Source organism: Oncorhynchus kisutch, linkage group LG27 (genome assembly GCF_002021735.2).
Source record: "Oncorhynchus kisutch isolate 150728-3 linkage group LG27, Okis_V2, whole genome shotgun sequence".
Taxonomy (NCBI): Eukaryota; Metazoa; Chordata; class Actinopteri; order Salmoniformes; family Salmonidae; genus Oncorhynchus; species Oncorhynchus kisutch.
In genome coordinates, this window is record NC_034200.2 from 8,917,265 (window position 1) to 8,934,143 (window position 16,879).

The window sequence follows — 16,879 nt, forward strand, 5'->3', positions numbered from 1 at the left end:
CCACAATGCAACAACAATATTAAATAATAAAATGTAAGAATATGAACATCACAATTTATGGTCCAATATTTACACGTGTTTTGGGGAAGGGGGGAAAGTGTTTAAATTGTGCAGTATTTAGCAATCATAAGAGTCTGGTAGCAGCAGGTGTGTGTGTGTGTGTGTGTGTGTGTGGGTGGGTGCATGAGTGAGTGAGCGCATGTGTGCTAAGGTGCAGAAAATCAGAGCCGGTGGTCAGTCCAGTTCAAGTGTTCATCAGTCTGATGGCTTGTAGATCGAAACGGTCTCTGAGCCTGTTGCTATCAGACCTCATGCTCAGCACCATCTGCCCGATGGTAAGAGAGTGAACAGATTGTGGCTGGGGTGTGTGGGGTCCTTGATGATGCTGCGGGGCTTCCTCAGGCACCGTTTCGAGTAAATGACCTGGATGGGTAACACTGAAGGTGTTCATTTCTTACACTGAAAAGGGTGTAACAGCATCAACACTAAGCAAAGTAGTCTAGTTTATTCTAAATCAAGTGTTCTGATCAGAGGGGTTGGGTTAAATGCGGAAGACACATTTCGGTTGAATGCATTCAGTTGTGCAATTGACTAGGTATCCCCCTTCCCTTTTAGACTGTAGATGTTGCACATGATTCTACAGTAGAGATATGCAATCATCACAAATTAGTTAATTTGAACATTTGAACAGTAAAATGGGGAACACTGCAACCGAGTTAAATCTTTAACACTTTCAAATGTGTTATTCTAACACCAGTACCATGGGACCCACACTTTAATGCAGGGAAACTCACAGACTCATGCAAAGCTCTCCCTCACCCTCCATTTGGCAAATCTGACCATAATTCTATCCTCCTGATTCCTGCTTACAAGCAAAAACTAAAGCAGGAAGTACCAGTGACTCACACAATACGAAGTGGTCAGATGAGGCGGATGCTACGCTACAGGACTGTTTTGCTAGCATAGATGGGAATATATTCCGGGATTCATCCAACGGCATTGAGGAGTATACCACCTCAGTCACCAGCTTCATCAACAAGTGCATCGACGACGTCGTTGCCACAATGACCGTACGTACATATCCCAACCAGAAGCCATTGATGACAGGCAACATCAGGACCGAACTAAAGGCTAGAGCTGCAGCTTTCAAGGAGTGAGACACTAATCTGGACACCTATTAGAAATACTGCTTTGCCCTCAAACAAACCATCAACTAGGCAAAGCGTCAATACAGGACTAAGATTGAATCCTACACCGGTTCTGACACTCGTCGGATGTGGCGGGGCTTGAAAATATTATGGACAACAAAGAGAAACCCAGCCGCGAGCTGCCCTGTGACGCGAGCCTACCAGACAAGCTAAATAGCTTTTATGCTCACTTCGAGGCAAGCAACACTGAAGCATGCATGAGAGCACCAGCTGTTCCGGACGACTGTGTGATCACGCTCTCCATAGCCGATGTGAGCAAGACCTTTAAACACATCAACATTCACAAAGCCGAGGGGCCAGACGGATTACCAAGATGGTCCACGTAAGCTTTGAGTACACAACTGGCAAGTGTCTTCACTGACATTTTCAACCTCTCCCTGTAATAACTACATGTTTCAAGCAGACCACCATAGTCCCTGAGCCCAAGAAAGTGAAGGTACCCTGCCTAAATGAGTACCGCCCCGTAGCACTCACGTCGGTAGCCATGAAGTGCTTTGAAAGGCTGGTCATGGCTCACATCAACACCATCATCCTGGAAACCCTAGACCCACTCCAATTCGCATACCGCCCCAACAGTTCCACAGATGACACTACCTAATGGCACTCCACACTGCCCTTTCCCACCTGGACAAAAGGAATGCCTATGTGAGAATGCTGTTCATTGACTATAGTTCAGCGTCAACACCATAGTGTCCTCAAAGCTCATCCATAAGCTAAGGACCCTGGGACTAAACACGTCCCTTTGCAACTGGATCCTAGACTTCCTGACGGGCTGCCCCCAGGTGGTAAGGGTAGGCAACAACACTGGGGCCCCTTAGGGGTGTGCTTAGTCCCCTCTTGTACTCCCTGTTCACCCACTACAGTGTGGCCAACCACAACTCCAAAACCATCATTACGTTTACTGATGACACAACAGTGGTAGGCCTGATCACCGACAACGATGAGGAGGTCAGAGACCAGGCAGTGTGGTGCCAAGAGAACAACCTCTCCCTCAATGTGAGCAAGACAAAGGAGCTGATGGTGGACTATAGGAAAAATAGTGCTGAACACTCCCTCATTAACATCGACAGGGTTGAAGTGGAGCTGGTCGAGAGTTTCAAGTTCCTTGGTGTCCACATCACCAACGATCTATCATGGCCCCAACACAACAAGACAGTTGTGAAGAGGGCACAACAACACCTTTTCCCCCTCAGGAGACTGAAAGATTTGACATGGGTCCCTAGATCCTCAAAAAGTTCTACAGCTGCACCATCGAGAGCATCCTGACCGGTTGCATCACCGCCCGGTATGGCAACTGCTCGGCATCTGATTGTAAGGCGCTACAAATCAAATTTGTTTTTAAAGCCCTTACATCAGCTGATATCTCAAAGTGCTGTACAGAAACCCAGCCTAAAACCCCAAACAGCAAGCAATGCAGGTGTAGAAGCACGGTGGCTAGGAAAAACTAAAAAACCTAGAGCGGAACCAGACTATGAGGGGTGGCGAGTCCTCTTCTGGCTGTGCCGGGTGGAGATTACAACAGAACATGGCCAAGATGTTCAAATGTTCATAGGTGACCAGCAGGATCAAATAATAATTATCACAGTGGTTGTCGAGGGAGAGAGAGAGAGAAAGAAATAATGAGAGAGAGAATTAGAGGGAGCATACTCCAGATTTAACAGACTGACCCTAGCCCTCCGACACAAACTACTGCAGCATAAATACTGGAAGCTGAGACAGGAGGGGTCGGGAGACACTGTGGCCTCATCCGACGATTCCCCCGGACAGGGCCAAACAAGCTACAGAGGGTAGTGCGTACGCCACAGTACATCATTGGGGCCAGGCTTCCTGACATCCAGGACCTATATACTAGGCGGTGTCAGAGGGAGGCCCAAAAAATGGTCAAAGACGCCAGTCATCCAAGTCATAGACTGTTCTTTCTGCTACCTCACGGCAAGCGGTACCGGAGCACCAAGGCCATGTCCAAAAGGCTTCTTAACAGCTTCTACCCCCAAGCCATAAAGCTGCTGAACATCAAAAATGGCCACCCCGACTATTTACATTGTTTTTACACTGCTGCCACTCACTGTTTATTATCTAATCATAGTCACTTTACAAATGACCTCAACTAAGCTGTACCCCCGCACATTGACTCCATACCGGTGTCCCCTGTATATAGCCTTGTTATTGTTATGCAATTTTCTTGTGTTACTTTTTTGATTTGATTAGATTTTTTTACTTTAGTTTATTTAGTAAATATTTTCTTAGTTCTAATACTGAACTTGGTTAATTAAGGTCTAGTAAGTAAGCTTTTTATTGTAAGGTCTACACCTGTTGTATTTGGCGCATGTGACAAATAACATTTGATTTTCCCAAAAAATTTTTTTTGAAAGCCAAGTTGAAGCCAGCATTAGATGTTGTCATCCTCAATATAACTGCATGTGGTTTTACCACAACAGAGGAACACAACACCGTTCAATTGTTTTTCCACTGCTGCTGCTCGCTATTTATTATATATGCATCGTCACTCCTTCCATGGTAAACTCACCTCCTGACCTGATGTGGGACACAGCCCACTGGGCAAAAACTGGTTGAATCAACTTTGTTTCCTTGTCATTTCAACAAGTAAATTCAATGTGATGACATTGAATCAATGTGGGAAACTGATTGACATTTGGATATTTTATGGTTGATTTCGCGTTGAATTCAGGTTAGTTGACAACTCAACCAAATGTAAATCAAAACTAGACATTGAATTGACGTCTTTGTCCAGTGGGAGAGAGTTTGTGTGCCGTGGGGTTCAAGGTTATCCAGTCAGCCACACTCCCTAAAGCCTTACAGTGTTAGGTTTAGTAAAAACTACCAGTTGACATTATGAAACACTGACAGCACCTAAACATCAATATCCTCTCATCAAAGTCTATTACACACCCACACACAGGTACATTCTGTACATGCAAACACACAGAGCGCACACGTACACACGGCACCGACACGTACACAGTGAACAGAATGGTAGAATTCCTAATTAAGTTGGCTTTGAGTCACAGTCAGTGGTTTGGCCTAAGGTAATGCTTCCAGGAACAAAGATGTGAAAGTGACCTAAATGTAGGGTTAAGGTCCATCGATCTACAGCATATAGAGGCCCATGTCCATGTGTCATTAATGTTCATCCAAAAGGCCTCTAAATGCGTTATAATAGGGTTTACACAGGGAACGGCAATTACCTACCTACATGTCCACAAACAACCCGTAGGACTGACTGTGTTTATATGTACACATGTGGAAAGGAGACATGCAGACATACAAGAGAGAGAAATAGAGAGAGATTTGTTCTGAAATGTGTTAAATAATACTTCAAAGTAAGTGGAGGGTAGTGTAGGTACTGAAAAGTACTTCCCATGCATTTTGCTGCCAAACCTGCTTGAACCGTGTAAACTGACCTGTGCCATAAAGGTATAGACTTCTTGACACAGTGTAATGGGTGTCGTCTTCTGAAGAGGAGGAATCGGACCAAAGTGCAGCGTGTTAAGTGTTCATGACTTTTTATTAAACACTGAAACAAAAATGACAAAGTGAATAAACTAAACCGAAGCAGTCCTGGTAGGTGCAAAACACTAAACAAAAAAAAACTACCCACAAAAACCATGTGGGAAAAAGCTACCTAAGTATGGTTCCCAATCAGAGACAATGATAGACAGCTGTCCCTGATTGAGAACCATACCCGGCCAAAACAAAGAAATACAAAAACATAGAAAAAAGAATATAGAATGCCCACCCAAATCACACCCTGACCAAACCAAAATAGAGACATAAAAAGCTCTCTCAGGTCAGGGCGTGACACACAGACTGGACTGTACTGTGCTGACATACCTGGAGGGTACACTATTGCCAAATGTAACCAGCTCTGATTCTCTATTGTTGTTGTTGTGTTCTCCTGGTTCGAGTTGCATCTTCATTAAAATTAGTTTAAGGGCTGTATTCAATTGTAGGATTGCTGATCTAGGTTCAGATCTCCCCTGTCCATGTAATGTTACTCATCACGATCTACTGTAAAAGGCTAAACTGATACTAGATCAGCACTCATACTCCGAGACGCTAAAAACATAGAGTGAGAAAGGTGGAAAATGATAAGAGTATCTGCTAAATGACCAAAATGCAAAAATATTCAAATGAATACGATCCCAGATCAACAGGCTGGTTAGTCTGGTTAGTCCTGCTCCCCTCATCTGTTTGGCTTGGTTGTAAAATACCATGCCACCCTGATGAAGCTATAAGAGCTGAAATTATGGTGAAATTAAATGCTAAAATAAATCTCACTGAAAAGAATGGAGAATGGAGTGATGGAGGAGTGAGTCAGCCATGGCAACTGTTGTTGATGGGTGCTGGGTGCTGTTTGGCTGAACAAGCATCAGAGGATAAGGGGAAGAGGGAGGGGGAGAGAGAGAGGGAAAGAAAGATAAGGAAAATAAGAAGGAGAAGGAAAAATAGGAGAAAGAGAAGAGAGAATGGGAGACTTGTTTCCAATCAGAAGTGCCAGAAAATGTCACAATGACACAATTTGAAAGTGTGACCTATTTCCTTCAAAGCTGCTTGTCACTGGTCTTTTCTTGGTCCAATTTTCACTCCAATTGTCCCAAAAAATGTCCTCTCTTTTCATTCTCTTAATTTCCCAGAATGAAACACTGACCCATTTACAACATTGCTTTTGGGGATGATTGGAGCTGGAAAGACAGTCTTTCAGAAGAAGACAATCAATTTCTTTTTGTTCAATCAGTCCCCTGGTGCTCCAGTCCTGACCTCCGACCTCTACTTCCGTCTCCCCGCTGACCCGTTTTTCCCCTTCAACTCTCCTGACGGAAATTGTCCCTTGATGAGATATTGTGTAAGACAAAAAGGAATGGAAGAAAAATGCCTCAATGTGAAGAGAGGTGAGAGGGTCAAGATGAAAATACAGTTTTGCATTCTTTTATGCCTTTCAAAATCACACAAATCTTGGCTACAGTGTCTAATGACCTATACAGTTACATGTAAACAACCCAAAAAACTGTCACAGTTGAGTGATTATTTCAACATATCAGTCTCAGTCTCTCGTCTGAAGATATTCTGGTGAAACAACACCCTTACTTACTTAGTGACTTTATTGTCCCCATGGGGAAATTTTGTTGCAGTGTCATGTACACAACCCTCAGTGCATTTGTTTCTACCTTCATCATTCTGTTTGAGCACAAAGAGCAGCCAGTGGTTTTCTGTACGTGACACATATCAATACTGTACACCCTGGTCAAACTATACTTCACTCTCCCACGGCCCTGTTGACATAGCAACACTGCTTCCTCCCTAACCAGGAGAGGCGGTCCGTCACAAAGCAAAACATGCAAATTGAGGTTTGGATCACCTCACATAGTCTTTTTTATGTGACTGACATATACTTCCTCTATCAAGGTTTAGATAGAAGCTAGGAAGATAGACAATACTTTACAGAAGTCCCAAATTAGCATTTAAGCAATATATGTAAAATTGTAACATGGAACTGAGTTTCAGATCCTAAATCAGCCATTCTAAAGTTCTGACAAAAGAAAAGTTCAAGTGAAAGGTGAGTAATATTTGGTTTTAAAAATATTAAATGACGTAGGCTACACATATGGCTATTGATGGAGTATTTCTGACACAGTGCCTTCAGAAAGTATTCACACCCCTTGAGTTTTTCCAAATTTCGTTGTGTTACAGCTTGAATGTACAAATGATTACGTTTAGATGTTCCGGGTCATTGGCCGACAGACAATGCCCCATAATGTCAAAGTGGATGTTGTTGTTGTTGTTGTTGCTTATTAATAAAACAAACATTCATTCCACCCCTTTGTTATGACAAGCCTAAATATGTTCAGGAGTATAAATGTGCCTAAGAAGTCACATAATAAATAATAAAGTGAAATAAAGTGAAATAAAGTTAAATAAAGTTTGCACCCCACACACAATTATCTGTAAGGTCCCTCAGTCGAGCAGTACATTTCAAACACAGATTCAACCACACACACCGGGGAGGTTTTCCGATTTCTCGCAATGAAGGGTACGCAGATGAAAATGAACAGACATTGAATATCTCTTTGAGCATGGTGAAGTTATTAATTACACTTTGGATGGAGTATCAATACATCCAGTCACTACAACTATATAAGCATGTAAACAATGAATGTTCCTGTGTGGCCAGAGTTACAGCTTTAACTTAAATCTATTCGAAAATCTATGGCAAGACCTGAAAATGGTTGTCCAGCAATGATCAACAACCAATTTGACTGAGCTTGAAGACCTCTGAAAAGAATAATGGGCAAATGCTGCACAATTCAGGTGTGGAAAGCTCTTAGTGACTTACCTAGAAAGTCACAGCTGTAATTACTGCCAATGTCGCTTCTACAAAGTACTGACTCAGTGGTGTGAACACTTATGTACATCAGATGTTTTTGTATTTCATTTTCAATACATGTGCTAAAATTGGGGTATTGTGTGTAGATGGGTGAGATTTTTGTTTGAGTATTTAATCCATTTTGAATTCAGACTGTAACACAACAAAATGTGGAATAAGTCAAAGGGTATGAATACTGTGAATGTCACATTTTCACTTGAACAACAACAGTATATTGTGATAATCCAATCTACTGGCAATATTTGCAATGTATCAAATATGTATTTCACCGTGCAATACTGTGCTTTGGTGAACAATTTTAAAAGAGAACCTACTTGTGGTTTTGCAGAGATGTTAGTCAGTTAGTGGGAAACCCACACCATTATGAATCATTTACATACAGAACTCTCATTTCCTTATAACTGTAGACGCCTGACCTGCAGTTTCACCCCGACAAGAGACAAAAATAAATAAAAAGCAACTTATTCTAAAGCCTTTTCTTTGGAAGGAATAATATAACATCAGTCCCTGAGAGTGAAAGTGAAAGAAGAAGGGGCAAATAACAGGTATGATTTTGTTTCTATGACTGTCTATGATAAGTTATGTTTACGCACTGAGGAACCGCATTGTTCCTGTAGATCTGGTGCACACAAATACTCGTATTAGACCGAGAGTCGACTACTATGAGTGCATCTCAATAGTCTGAAGTGGATTTTCTCCTTGCCTTTACTTCATTCTTGACTCCCGAGTGGCGCAGTGGTCTAAGGCACTGCATCTCAGTGCAAGAAGCATCACTACAGTTCAAATCCAGGTTGAATCACATCTGGCCGTGAGTCCCATAGGGCGGTGCACAATTAGCCCAGTGTCGTCCGGGTTTGGCTAGGGTAGGCCGTCATTGTAAATAAGAATTTGTTCTTAACTGACTTGCCTAGTTAAATAAAAAAATATATAAAATCATCGGCACTCATCTGAAAAGAGACCAGAGGTGAATGAAACGGAATTAAGGTGTTTGTCCTCAACATACTTCACATTAGAGCAGATTAAAAGACAACTGCACTTCCTGATTTTTCTTAGTTTATCATCAATGCTCTTTATGAAATGCTAGCGGCCATGAATGAAGGCAAACGAGAGTTGTCTTGGGGGTGTGGCTTGTCTTGCTTCTCACAAGTGTAGCAGGTCGTGAACTCTGCAAAAAAAAACTTTCTACACTCAGAGAAAAAGAACAGTAAATGACAATCATGTTTTTTTATAATCTCTCTTCAGGTAGCTATGTGTGACACAAACACCATCCACATACACATCCTCCAAGGTGTGAGCTACCTTTCTGTGTTTCTGGTGGGCCTGCTACTCAACATGGCGTCTCTACGTGTCTTCTACGTCAAACGGGCCACGTGGACGGACACACACATCTACATGCTGAACCTCGCAGCCGCCGACTGTGCCCTAATCCTCTTCCTCCCTTTCCGCATCTATGATGCCTTCCAGAGTCTGCCCATAACGCCCTTCTGCACGTTTCTCATCTCAATACATTACATCAACATGTACGCCAGTATCTTCACTGTCACCGCCATCAGCGTCCACCGCTACCTGGCGGTCAAGTTCCCATTCCAGACCAGAGCGTGGCGATCAAAGAAGGTGGCTGTGGCAGTGTGTGGGGCCATATGGGTCACGGTAGTAATGATATGTGGTGTGTTCAGTGATGCCAACCATCCCCAAAAACTATTTACATGCTATCAGAGATGTAAAGAAATCCCATTGCCTGTTGGGTTCCTTGCGGTTCTAGAAGTGCTGGGGTACCTTCTCCCGCTCTTGAATATAGTGTTCTGTTCCACACAGACAATAATGGTTCTGCTGAAGGAGAAGGATCAGGAAGAAACCACTGTGGAGAAGAGGAACATCATTGGCATTATAACAGCCAACCTGATCGTCTTTGTGGTTTGCTACACCCCCATCCATCTTGGGTTTCTGCTGAAGTACCTGGCCAAAACAAACCACTGGGAAACGTTAGACTGGGATGGTTTTTGGCAGGTTTGTGAATGGATCGCTACCACAAACTGCTTCTTGGATTCCATTAGTTATTACTTTCTGTTGAAAAAGTTTTATTCTAAAGCCAGTAGATCAGCAGAAGTTGACAGAGGCTCAGAGATGGCATTAACCACCAATCAAGCTATGAACACACACACCTACCCCAATAATGAGTCATCATACCCCTCCCTGCCTCCATGTATTACACCGCCAGAATAACGTCATCATGTTTTTTGACAACATCTCTTTTATTAAAATCATATTTTAAATAAAGTGTGTATATGTGTGTGTGTGTGAGTGCATGCGTGTATGGGTTTGTTTGTGTGTGTGAGAGAGAAAGGGACCAGAAGTCCCCAACACAGGTGTGGTGGTTCAGGGTTAAGGTTAGAATTAGTGTTGGGGTTAGAATTAGGTTTAGGGTTAGGAGCTACAGTAGGGTTAGTTTTAGGGTTAGGGTTAGAAGCTAGGGTTAGAAGTCTGTCTGTCTGTCTGTCCATGTGTGGTTGTAAATGTGAATGATATACAGTTGAAGTTGGAAGTTTATATACACCTTAACCAAATACATTTAAACTCTGTTTTTCAAAACTCCTGACATTTAATCCTTGTAAAATTCCCTGTCTCAGTTAGGATCACCACTTTATTTTAAGAATGTGAAATGTCAGAATAATAGTAGAGAGAATGATTTATTTCAGCTTTTATTTCTTTCATCACATTCCCAGTGGGTCAGAACTTTGCATACACTCAATTAGTATTTGGTAGCATTGCCTTGAAATTGTTTAACTTGGGTCAAACGTTTCGGCTAGCCTTCCACAATAAGTTGGGTGAATTTTGGCCCATTCCTCCTGACAGAGCTGGTGTAACTGAAACAGGTTTGTAAGCCTCTTTGCTCGCACACGCTTTTTCAGTTCTGCCAAACAACTTTTCTATAGGATTGAGGTCAGGGCTTTGTGATGGCCACTCCAATACCTTGACTTTGTTGTCCTTAAGCCATTTTGCCACAACTTAGGAAGTATGCTTGGGATCATTGTCCATTTGGAAGACCCATTTGCGACCAAGCTTTAACTTCCTGACTAATGTCTGGAGATGTTGCTTCAATATATCCACATCATTTTCCTGCCTCATAACACCATCTATTTTGTGAAGTGCACCAGTCCCCCCTTCAGCAAAGCACCCCCGCAACATGATGCTGCCACCCCCGTGCTTCACAGATGGGATGGTGTTCTTCGTATTGCAAGTCTCCCCTTTTTCCTCCAAACATAAAAATGGTCATTATGGCCAAGCAGTTATATTTCTGTTTCATCAGACCAGAGGATATTTCTCCATGTGCAGTTGCAAACCGTAGTCTGGCATTTTTTATGGCGGTTTTGGAGCTGTGGCTTCTTCCTTGCTGAGCGGCCTTTCAGGTTATGTCGATATAGGAATCGTTTTACTGTGGATATAGATATTTTTGTACCTGTTTCCTCCAGCATCTTCACAAGGTTCCTTTGCTGTTGTTCTGGGATTGATTTGCACTTTTCGCACCAAAGTACATTCATCTCTAGGAGACAGAACACTTCTCATTCCTAAGCGGTATGACGGCTGTGTGGTCCCATGGTGTTTGGGTAGCCTTCCACAAGCTTCCCACAATAAATTGTGAATTTTGGCCCATTCCTCCTGACAGAACTGGTGTAACTGAGTCAGGTTTGTAGGCCTCCTTGCTCGCACACGCTTTTTCAGTTCTTCCCAATAGTAGTACTTGCGTACTATTGTTTGTACAGATGAACGTGGTACCTTCAGCATTTGGAAATTGCTCCCAAGGTTGAACCAGACTTGTGGAGGTCTACAATTTTTATTCTGAGATCTTGGCTGATTTCTTTGGATTTTCCCATGATGTCAAGCAAAGAGGCAGTGAGTTTGAAGATAGGCCTTGAAATACATCCACAGATACACCTCCAATTGACTCAAATTATGTCAATTAGCCTATCAGAAGCTTCTAAAGCCATGACATTATTTTCTGGAATTTTCCAAGCTGTTTAAAGGCACAGTCAACTGTATGTAAACTTCTGACCCACTGGAATTGTGATACAGTGAATTATAGGTGAAATAATCTGTCTAAACAATTGTTGGAAAAATGCACAAAGTAGATGTACTAACCGACTTGCCAAAACTGTAGTTTCTTAACAAGAAATGTGTGGAGTGGTAGAAAACAAGTTTTAATGACTCCAACCTAAATGTATGTAAACTTCCAACTTCAACTGTATTTATCATAGTTTTATCTAAAAAGGATAACTTTTGAAAGTTGTACCAGTTTTATTTTTATGAAATTCACTGAGGAGGATGTTCCTCCCCTTCCTCCTGTGAGGAGCCTCCATTGCACAATGCAGTTGTGAGCATATATTATACTACAACATCAGTCTAACTGAATACGGATGTTGTGTTGGCTGAATGTTCCAGGCAGGATCCTGAATGTTCTTTAGCTGGTGAACATTGTCTTGTGTTGGGCAAGATTTGGAAAGGCACACACCTGTCTATATAAGAGCACACAGTTTACATTGCATGTCATTGCAAAAACCATCCATGAGGTCGAAGGAATTGGGCTCAGTGACAGGATTGTGTTGAGGTACGGCTCTGGGGAAAGTTACCAAAACATTTCTGCAGCAATGAAAGTCCCCGAGAACACAATGGCCGCCAACATTCTTAAATGGAAGAAGTTTGGAACCACCAAGACTCTTCCTAGAGCTGGCCGCCTAGCCTAACTGAGCAATCGGGGAAGAAGGGCCTTGGCCAGTGAGGTGACCAAGAACCTGATGATCACTCTGACAGAGCTCCAGAGTTCCTCTGTGGAGATGGGAGAACATTCCAGAAGGACAATCATCTCTGCAGCACTCCACCAATCAGGCCTTTATGGTAGAGTGGCCAGACGGAAGCCACTACTCAGTAAAATGCATATGACAGCCCGCTTGGAGTTCGCCAAAAGGCACCTCAGACCATGAGAAACAAGATAGTCTCTGGTCTGATGAAACCAAGATTGAACTCTTTGGCCTGAACGCCAAGCATCCCGTCTGGAGGAAACCTGGCACCATGCTTACAGCGAAGCATGGTGGTGGCAGCATCATGCTGTGGGGATGTTTTTCAGTGACAGGGGACTGGAAGACTAGTCAGGATTGAGGGAAAGATGAATGGAGCAAAGTACAGAGAGATCCTTGATGAAAACCTGCTATAGAGCACTTAGGATCTCAGACTGGGGCAAAGGTTCACCTTCCAACAGGACAACGGCCCTAAGCACACAGCCAAGACATCTCAGGAGTGGCTTCAGGACAAGTCTCTGAATGTCCTTTAATGGCCCAGACAGAGCCCAGACTTGAACCTGATCAAACATCTCTGGAGAGACCTGAAAATGGCTGTGCAGCGACGCTCCCCATCCAACCTGACAGAACTTGAGAGGATTTGCACAGAGGAATGGGAGAAACTCCCCAAATACAGGTGTGCCAAGCTTGTAGCGTTATACCGAAGAAGACTCGAAACTGTAATCCCTGCCAAAGGGGCTTCAACAAAGTACTGAGTAAAGGGTCTGAATATTTATTAAATTTTTCATACATTTGCAACAATGTATAAAAACTTGTTTTTGCTTCGCCATTATGGGGTATTGTGTGTAGATTGTTTTTTCCCTCGTCAATGTAGTCATTTTTAGAATAAAGCTGTAACGTAACAAAATGTGGAAAAAGTCAAGGGGTCTTTGAATATTTTCCGAATTGTCATATGTCAATTGTGCAGAGGTGAGGACGGAGTCAAGCGCAGGACACAGAACTGAGTAAAATAACGTACTTTACTCCGAGAAATAAATCTGCCAAAATAATCCATTCGGGTATAACAAACCCTAACACAAACGACTAACCCAAACCAGGAATAATCACGCACAAAACATAATCGGAACCAGAGGGTTAAATAGGGAAATAATAATAACGTAATGGGAACCAGGACTGTGCACACTCAAGACTTAACAAAGGGAAAAAAGAAATGTGAATCGGTGGCAGCTAGAAAGCCGGCGACGACGACCGCCGAACGAACAAGGAGAGGCACCAACTTCGGCGGAAGTCGTGACACGAATACATAGCTAGCTCCAGTATATTTATTTGCTCATCATGGAGTCATGGAAAAATGTAGCTCTAGGTGACTGATACTAGTTCCTAGTGCTGAGCTTGATGTTGATGTCTGTCACTGCAGATGTTGATGGGACCGGAGAACACAGGCCAGTCACCTTAGCCTCTGCTCAACTTCTAAGATAAATCATGAAATGTTTATCCCAGCAGCCTATGCTTGCTTGTTTGCACATCCAGGTACTGAGCACCACACCATTACCTAACTGTACAGTTGTTGTGGTCACAAAAATACAAATAAATAGTTATTCAGAAGCGGATGATCTTTGATCATCTCACTGGCCCAGTGAGTAATGTTAGCTAGCTACCCGTTGACTCCCATTCTCAACTGGATCCACTTCGACAGGGGTGGTACTACATCCTGAAATCCTTATGAATTCTGAATATTGTGGTTTGCTTACATATTATATGTTAGAATCATATCAATATTCATAGACGTATAAAGTGAAAGAGCAGTGGTGAAATGTACCTTTACCTTTAAATACTGTGCAGCTTTTTTCCTAAGTACAATCAGCATCAGTACAAAAAGCTGATTTAACATCATTTGATTGTAGTACCATTTCGTTTTTAGAATTTTGAAGTAAATATACAATACCAGACAAAAAATTGGGACACACCAACTCATTCAAGGGTTTTTCTTGATTTGTACTATTTTCTACATTGTAGAATAATAGTGAAGACATCAAAACTATGAAATAACACAAATGAAATCATGCAGTAACCAAAAAAGTGTTAAACAAATGAAAATGTATTTTAGATTTTATATTCTTCAAAGTAGCCACCTTTTGCCTTGATGACAGCTTGTACACTCTTGGCATTCTCTCAACCAGCTTCATGAGGAATTATTTTCCAACAGTCTTGAAGGAGTTCCAACAAGAGCACAAGAGCACTTGTTAGCTGCATTTCCTTCACTCTGCGATCCTAAACCATCTCAATTGGGTTGAGGTCGGGTGATTGTGGAGGCCAGGTCATCTGATGCAGCACTCCATCACTCTCTTTGGTCAAATAGCCCTTACACAGCCTGGAGGTGTGTCTTGGGTCATTGTCCTGTTGAAAAATAAATGATAGTCCCACTAAGCGCAAACCAGATGGGAATGGCATACCACTGCAGAATGCTCTGTAGCCATGCTGGATAAGTGTGTCTTGAATTCTAAATATATCACTGCACCCCCAGACCATCACACCTCCTCCTCCATACTTCACGGTGGGAACCACACATGCGGAGATCATCCATTCACCTACTCTGCGTCTCACAAAGACATGGCGGTTGGAACCAAAAATCTCAAATTTTGACTCATCAGACCAAGGACAGATTTCCACCAGTCTAATGTAAATTGCTCGTGTTTCTTGGCCCCAGCAAGTTCTTCTTAATGGCGTTCTTTAGTAGTGGTTTCTTTAGTCACCCCTGAACAGTTGATGTTGAGATGTGTCTGTTACTTGAACTCTGTGAAGCATTTATTCTGGCTAAAATTTCTGAGGCTGGTAACTCTAATGAACTTATCCTCTGCATCAGAGGTAACTCTGGGTCTTCCTTTCCAGTGGCGGTCCTCATGAGACCCAGTTTCATCATAGCTCTTGATGGTTTTTGCGACTGCACTTGAAGAAACTTTCAAAGTTCTTGAAATTTTTATTGAGGGATCTTCATGTCTTAAAGTAATGATGGACTGTCGTTTCTCTGCTTATTTGAGCTGTTCTTGCCATTATATGGGCTTGGTCTTTTACCAAATAGGGCTATCTTCGGGATACTACCTCTACCTTCACAACACAACTGATTGGCTCAAATGCATTAAGAAGGAAAGGAATTCCACAAATTAACTTTTAACAAGTCACACCTCTTAATTGAAATGCATTCCAGGTAACTACCTCATGAAGCTGGTTGAGAGAATGCCAAGAGTGTGCAAAGCTGTCATCAAGGCAAAGGGTGGCTACTTTGAAGATTCTCAAATATAAAATCGATTTTAATTTGTTTAACACCATTTCATAGTTTTGAAGTCTTCACCATTATTCTACAAAGTAGATTTTTTTTTTTAAAGAAGAAAAACCCTTGAATGAGCAGGTGTCTAAACTTTTGACTGGTACTGTACATTTCCATATTTATGTGGTAAAAATGACTGCCATATAAAGGGGCGGTGCACCAACATTTGATTTCAAATGTATTTTTATTGACAAAAAAGTGATTAAGCCATTGATCCTGAGAGACAATGACAAAAAATATGGCTTTGCTTTCTTTATTTACTTACCCCACAGCCAGCATTAGCATCACTTCTGGTGAGACAATGGGAGTGGGATTGCTTAAAAAAGCATGCTTCAAAAATCCTCAATGTTACTTCACACCTAATGTTATAGCAACCCAAATACCATAACAAGTTGCACGTATAGAATATTGGAGGATATTATAGGAATTCTGGTATTTATGTAACATTTCCCATATAATATTTATTTTTCTGAGAATACACACCAATACAGCTCTATGTGTACATTCAGAGGGTAACTGATTTCTGTATTACAGTTCTAGCAAGTACTCATACCACTGACATACTTTTATAAGCTGCTTTGACTGCAACTAAGCATAAACAGTATGTTAGGTCATTTGGATTTTTTTCAAGGTCATACCTAGATATAACCAGTTACAACCATAGGTGAGTACACAAGGAGCTCAATTGCTGCAGGTGATCTGGTCAAAATCACTGACACAGGTCCCCCTCCACCCTCTGAGGATGTGTATAAATCAATATTATGTCTCCAGAGAAACCTAGATTCAAATGAAGATGTTTTTGTAGGTTTGCCCTCGAATAACTACTTTTGCTTGGCCCTCCTATGTTGAACATAATAAACGGCTCTCTATCCACCGGATGTGTACCAAACTCACTAAAAGTGGCAGTAATAAAGCCTCTCTTGAAAAAGCCAAACCTTGACCCAGAAAATATAAAAAACTATTGGCCTATATCGAATCTTCCATTCCTCTCAAAATTTTTAGAAAAGGCTGTTGCGCAGCAACTTACTGCCTTCCTGAAGACAAACAATGTATACGAAATGCTTCAGTCTGGTTTTAGACCCCATCATAGCACTGAGACGGCACTTGTGAAGGTGGTAAATGACATTTTAATGGCATCGGACCGAGGCTCTGC

General features: G+C 42.1%; 1 protein-coding gene across 1 annotated transcript; it reads left to right on the forward strand.

Annotated features, from left to right (window-relative positions):
• The first annotated feature begins 6,627 nt into the window (after positions 1 to 6,627).
• On the forward strand, positions 6,628 to 9,897 carry LOC109872376 (G-protein coupled receptor 35-like). Its single transcript, XM_020463581.2, has 3 exons — positions 6,628 to 6,783; positions 8,019 to 8,156; positions 8,854 to 9,897. The coding sequence occupies exon 3, from the start codon at positions 8,860 to 8,862 to the stop codon at positions 9,832 to 9,834; it is 975 nt and encodes a 324-aa protein (XP_020319170.1). The 5' UTR covers positions 6,628 to 6,783; positions 8,019 to 8,156; positions 8,854 to 8,859; the 3' UTR covers positions 9,835 to 9,897.
• The last annotated feature ends 6,982 nt before the right edge of the window (positions 9,898 to 16,879 follow it).

Excerpts from the sequence above, each read along its gene's own strand:
- LOC109872376 (XM_020463581.2), top strand. The coding sequence starts at position 8,860 with ATGTGTGACACAAACACCATCCACATACACATCCTCCAAGGTGTGAGC.